Raw genomic sequence first — 6,476 nt, forward strand, 5'->3', positions numbered from 1 at the left:
CTCATTCATGAGTATGGGGACCTTCTGGCTAATATTGGCCTGACCTTGCTCTTTCACTCTTTGTGCTCCACGGTCACATCATCCGAATCCCACATGTTATTGCACGTAAAAATTTATGTTAAAGATGAACTTCATTATAAAATACATGTGGAAGAATCCAATACTAGTTAAGTAGTGCAAAACTGCAAATGGTTATCATCTAGTACTCGTAACATGAAAAGAAAGATACTTGATCCGAATTCAAATACAAGGATAACAATGACAGAAATAAAAAATGATGATGTTTGTGAAGTGGTATGCGCTCTCTAAAATTGTGTCTGTAATTAGTCCTTCGTTTCAAACGTAACTAATAGAAGTATTATTTTTATGAAGACATATGATGGAAGTACAAGTCCTTATATTCTTTTAAGTGAGTCAAATTGATTGATCAAAATGTATCAACTCAGACTACCATGACTGCGATAACGGCCTAAGTAATCGGTATGTTATAAAAAGATAATATTAGCGACTATTTAGTTATTTGTGAAATTTTAGTGCTAAAAAGAAATTTACTCATAATTGAGCTATCATTTATTTAATTTACCCATAAAATAAATATGCTATATTCAACTAATAAAGCCTTAATCTTCGTTGAGGATTTGGATAAAGCAACATCATGGCTTTGCCCAGTGCGCTTCGCGTGTTTACATCCTCACCACTACCACCTCCACACCTTTCCCGTCTTCTCTTCTCCTCCCATCTCCACCTCTGTAAAATTCCGCCGCCGTCATTTCCTTTCAACAACAACCGTTTCTCCCCTTTCCCCATTCAAGATGAACGCCCCACTTTCATCCCCGCTGCCGTACCCGACTCCTCCAACCAAACCTCCGCTGATTCTGTTGCGGCCGATGATAATTTCAACGATTCGGGGGCCATCCTATCGGCTTGCTTGGTCGGTGTCTTTACGGGAATCGCCGTCGTTTTGTTCAACAACGGCGTGCATGAGATTCGCGACTTTTTTTGGGACGGAATACCTTCTAGAGGTGCTTCCTGGTTGCGAGAGAAGCCTCTCGAATCCGTTTGGGTGCGCGTCATTTCCGTGCCTGCTTGTGGCGGTTTAATCGTCAGCGTCTTGAACTCCGCTAGGAACGCGGTATCGGAAGCTAGTTTTAGCGCCAGAGGAGCGTTGGGTTCGGTTTTGAAAGTTTTAGCGGCCTGTTTCACTCTGGGGACTGGTAATTCCTTAGGACCCGAAGGTCCAAGCGTCGAGATTGGTTCCACCATTGCTAAAGAAATGCATTCTAGTTTGGATAAAAATCCTCAAACCAAGCTCTCCCTCTTGGCAGCCGGCTCAGCTGCTGGATTCTCATCCGGTTCGCTTTCGAATTTGAAACAGTAACGTTTTGGAATTGAATCTCTTTAACTAATCTACTTTCTGTATAATTCTTCAGGTTTCAATGCGGCCGTCGCGGGTTGCTTTTTTGCCGTCGAGTCGGTTTTATGGCCATCATCGCCGGCGGATTCATCTGTGTCACTTACCAACACAACTTCAATGTTAATTCTCAGCGCAGTCATAGCTTCCCTGATATCTGAAGTCGGTCTTGGTTCTGAACCCGCCTTCAAGGTTCCTGAGTATGATTTCCGGTCTTATGGTGGTAAATTTCATAAATTATCTTCTCCATTTGAAACTATTCTGCACGTTTCTCATACTAACTGGATCAATACCTTTTTTAACCTTTATTTCAGAACTTCCACTTTATCTTTTGCTGGGTATACTTTGTGGCTTGGTTTCGTTGGCTTTTTCCAATTTGACATCTTACTTCTTGGGTGTCGTGGACAATCTTAACAAGGATGTTGGTATACCAAAGCCCGTGTTCCCTGTAGTTGGGGGACTAACGGTTGGTGTAATAGCCTTGGCATATCCTGAAATTCTGTACTGGGGTTTTGAGAATGTCGATATCTTGTTAGAATCTCGGCCCTTTGTGAAAGGCCTTCCTGGCGATCTCTTGTTTCAATTGGTGGCAGTCAAGATTATTGCAACTTCTTTGTGCCGGGCCTTTGGGTTAGTAGGAGGATATTATGCCCCTTCACTTTTTATTGGTGCAGCAACTGGGATGGCATATGGGAAATTCATTAGTTTTGCTATTGCTCAGTCTGATCCAGCCATTCACCTTTCAATCTTGGAAGTGGCCTCGCCACAAGCATATGGCCTGGTAATTTTCTTTCAATAGTGATTTGATGATTTTTGTTTGTAAATGCGTATATCAAATTTTAATTTAGTGTTTTTTGTGAAGGACTTTCTGTGCTGTTGCTTGTGCTTTTCTATTCATTTGTATTTTATTCGTAAAATGGATACCATTAAGGATGCTTTTATTTTCTAAAGTAAGTTTACTAAGAAAATTTCCTATAGCACAGAGTTTCAGACTGACAATGTAGGAAATAGTAACGAAGGAGAAAATGAGTGGGGTGAACATGGAAAATTGTCGTCACATATTTATGAAAAAGTTGAATGATAAAACATCAGTGAAGATTAGCTGGGTCAGAGAACATCATAGGATGCTAATCAAATCCATCAATACTTGAGTAACTTCTTATAGATGATGTTATTGTGCATCTTTTTTTTGTGATATATAGTACGCGTTGGAAGTTTCAAAAAAATTAATCAAGTTGACACTCGATAATGATTCTCGGCAATGATTAAAAGATGTTTAAATTGAGATGAATTGCTGATAATGGCATGAAAAATTGCAAAAGAGTACTTTTCCTACAAACATCAGGATATTGAGATTATGTTCACTAATCTTGTACATCAAAGTAAAACAATAATACATGATGTGCATGACCATTATGAAGTGTCATTTGCAGGTTGGCATGGCGGCAACTCTTGCAGGGGTCTGTCAGGTACCTCTCACCGCAGTTCTACTTCTTTTTGAGTTGACTCAAGACTATCGAATAGTTTTGCCTTTATTAGGAGCTGTTGGGCTTTCTTCTTGGGTTACATCCGGATGGATGAAAAGAAAGGATATTAAAGGGACCAAAGCACTTGAAGACGGAAACGTTAGTACAAATCAGCAGCCTGAAGCATCAAATAATACAACTAGTGTATCTTCTAATGAAGCACCAGCTTATTTCAACAATCTATGTGAAGTTGAAAGTTCACTTTGCGTTGATGATTCCAGTATTAAAACCAATGATTTAGAGAAGAGGATTTTTGTTTCTGAAGCCATGAGGACAAGATTTGTGACAGTTACGATGAGTACTTTACTTACGGAAGTGGTGACTCTTATGCTTTCTGAAAAGCAGTCTTGTGCAGTAATTGTTGACAATGACAACCTTTTAATGGGTTTATTGACACTTTCTGATATTCAAGAGTTCAGCGAATTCACAAAAGACAAAAGCATAGACTCCAAGGTATGGTGCAAGCTTTATAGATTTTAGTTCATGTTTTCATGAATCAAATGCTTTAACCATGTTGCAATCCAAGGGCCTAGGGAAGAAAAGGAAAAACAAAGAAAGATTTTGGATCTCATGGAAAATAAGGGTGGGCGAAGTGATGAGAACCAAGAGATGTCTCCTCTTATGAAAACACTAAACTAATTCCCATTGAAACTCAAAATATATTAAAATGAACTTAGATATAGGATTTTATCTTTATGGGTATTCTTTCTTTGGGGTACAATAGTAGAACTGGAAGTTAAATCTCCATCCCTAGTCATACCACAGCCCGTCCCAACTGCTTCAGTTAATCCCAAAGGTCATCTCAGTCAATTATTATTACTATGTCTTGAAATTACCATATTAGTTGTTCATCCACACCAAAGATGTGTTAAAGTCACACTGTTTTCTAATCTGAAATTATATGATTCTCACACACTTGTTACCATGCACTGAAGTTACAATTTTTCGATCTTTGATTAATAATCCTTGCTACAGGTGCTTTTGGTATCTGAAATATGTTCATTGGATAATGCAAAATGTAAAGTGACATGGACAGCTACACCTACTATGGATATTCTATCTGCTGAAATGATAATGAGTAAACATGGCCTGAATCAAGTTCCAGTTATATTAGAGCATGTAAAAGGCTGTCGAGGACAACCGATTGGCCTTCTCGACAGAGAATGTATCAATCTAACTTGCAGGTTTGTAACTATATCTTTGGTCTGCTTATTTGTCTTTTAATTATTTCATTAATTATCATGGTAGTGCGCTGCCTTTCTTTCCAATGGTTTGGCTTCTGGAAATGATATATACAGTTGTATCTTAAATATCGGAGTAGCAGAATTTAAATTTTATATTGAGATGTAAAAGTAATCATGCTTCACAAAATCAAACTCTTAAAGGACAATAGTTAAAGTTGGGGTTTCAAATCTATGTTTCCACTTTCAATTCTTTAATGTAGGCCAGGTTTTCGTTTCTCCGAGTATATATGCCTTTTATTGACAAATGGCTGGATTTTTTTTTGGGCAGAGCCGTAGCTACAATAGAATCTCTTGATTTTGACACAGTAAAGTTGATCGAGAAATGAGGATGAAGCCTGCCCTCGTACATGATATAGAGTTATTGACATTGATGATTTTGTTGTGCTTTTATTTCAATATTTGGTGATCCCACCGATTCAGCCATGGAAAAGGGAATTGGCTCTGCATGGTTAGTGTCCTAACTAGCCCCGTCCGTTGTGGGGATGCTAAATCACTCACCAGATAAAACATTGGGAGCTGAGATATGCTTCCAATTTTCATATGCATTGATGGACAAACTGGAAGGGTTCTGTTGTGCTTCTTTTTTGAAAATTTAGCAGGCTGGTGCCACCAACGAACTGGAAAAGAGAATTGTTCAAATATGAGTCTTACATTAGGTATCAGTTTCTTTTGAAAATATTCTCTTACGTTATAGCCATTCACTTGTTTATGCAGTCATACTACTACAGGTATATACTTGATATTGCTTATAACATTTATCAAATGACTTGAGCAAATCATCATGGGGAGAGATTCCAACATGATGTTCATGTGTATATGATGTGTACCATTCGAGAGGCTACTAAACATCCAATTTTGTGACAAGTAATGCTTCCATTTTACCGTGTTAATCACACTGTAAGTGCACAATGATAAAGACATTTGAAGTTTACTGATTGATAAAATCTTTGGACTGCTTGATGCGTGCTGAAGCATTTAGCGGTTCTCAAACAACTTGTCACGTATGTGTTCAAGTTACTGGCCATGACATCGGTTCTATATTCCTGAAATTTTATAAATTAAAAATGTCTCACATGTACCGACACATAGTATGAATACTCAAGTCGAGTTCATGAAAATGTAAATGAAGAGAGATCTAAGACTAAGATATTCATAATAATTATGTTATCGTGTCTTGAGCTCCCATTCCAAGTGCCTTTCCTGCCTGCTCCGATTGACAACGTTATCAAAGATTACTTTAGTTGTGTTGAGTGTAGCTGATGTGTATAGACGGTTGTAATCAGTTATAATTAGTTGCTAAGTTTGTTAGTTTGTTACAGCTGAGTGGTTAGGTAGTTATGGTTAATTACTTGTCATATAATGGTGTAAGTGCTATGAACAATTCACAGCAATAATATTCTTTGATGTTCATGCATACTAGTTACTTAACATGGTGTTTATCGCCATAAGTCCTGGAGGGTTTGTTTCTGCAGGGTTTGTTTCTGCTCTAAGAATTGCTAAGTTTGTTAGTTTCGGTTTCCATGGATGTTGGTGATACTCTATCTCTTTCGAGTAGAATCAAGATGTTTACAAACAAGAAGATTAACGTTGTGCTTAATGAAGCGAATTTCTTGCTCTGGAAGTAGCAAGTGCTTCTCACAGTAAGGAGTCACCTGCTTGAACGACTGCTCACTGATGCAATGAAGCCTCCACCAAAGTGTCTGGTTGTTGAAGATGGGACAATGGTTCCAAATGAAGATTATGAAGACTTTATAGCTTAGGATAGTTTGTTAGCATCATGGTTGTTGTCGACTATCAGGCCATCTTTACTCTCTTAGTTTGTTGGAGCAGAGACTATATTTGCAGTTTAGAATACAATGCTACAAAATTTTGCCACGAGATCGTCTACAGTTGTTATGAATCTTCACTGTAAACTATAGTCTCTCGAGAAAGGTGAAGATAGCATGCGTGTATTTGTCTCGCGTTAAAGAAACTTGTGATGCCTTAGCATCCTGTGGTAGTGTTGTTCCCATAGTTGGTCATATTGCAAGCATACTGAAAGGGTTATCTCGGGAATACAAGCCTTTCATGGCAGTTATAACTACAGGTGGTGACTCTATTTCCTTAGAAAAGGTTAGCACAATTATGATTGATGTTGAGACTCAGTTAGCTGGATTTGCTGCTCAGGAAGATTTAATGATGGCTAGTGCTCATGTTGCTCGAGCAGATACTGTTAAGCCTAGCTCTAATTCATATAATCATCGGTCGCATCAATCCTCGTATTCTGGAGGAATGACTGGTGGACGAGATGGTCGT

At 38.4% G+C, this 6,476-nt stretch overlaps 1 protein-coding gene across 1 annotated transcript; it reads left to right on the plus strand.

Moving 5' to 3' along the window:
- The first annotated feature begins 655 nt into the window (after positions 1–655).
- On the plus strand, positions 656–4,640 carry LOC120114439 (chloride channel protein CLC-e-like). Its single transcript, XM_039135363.1, has 6 exons — positions 656–1,352; positions 1,431–1,634; positions 1,726–2,192; positions 2,845–3,390; positions 3,913–4,121; positions 4,450–4,640. Exons 1-6 carry the CDS (start codon positions 656–658, stop codon positions 4,505–4,507), a joined length of 2,181 nt encoding a protein of 726 aa, XP_038991294.1. The 3' UTR covers positions 4,508–4,640.
- The last annotated feature ends 1,836 nt before the right edge of the window (positions 4,641–6,476 follow it).

This window comes from Hibiscus syriacus, unplaced genomic scaffold (assembly GCF_006381635.1).
Source record: "Hibiscus syriacus cultivar Baekdansim isolate YM2019G1 unplaced genomic scaffold, ASM638163v2 tig00110223_pilon, whole genome shotgun sequence".
NCBI lineage: Eukaryota > Viridiplantae > Streptophyta > Magnoliopsida > Malvales > Malvaceae > Hibiscus > Hibiscus syriacus.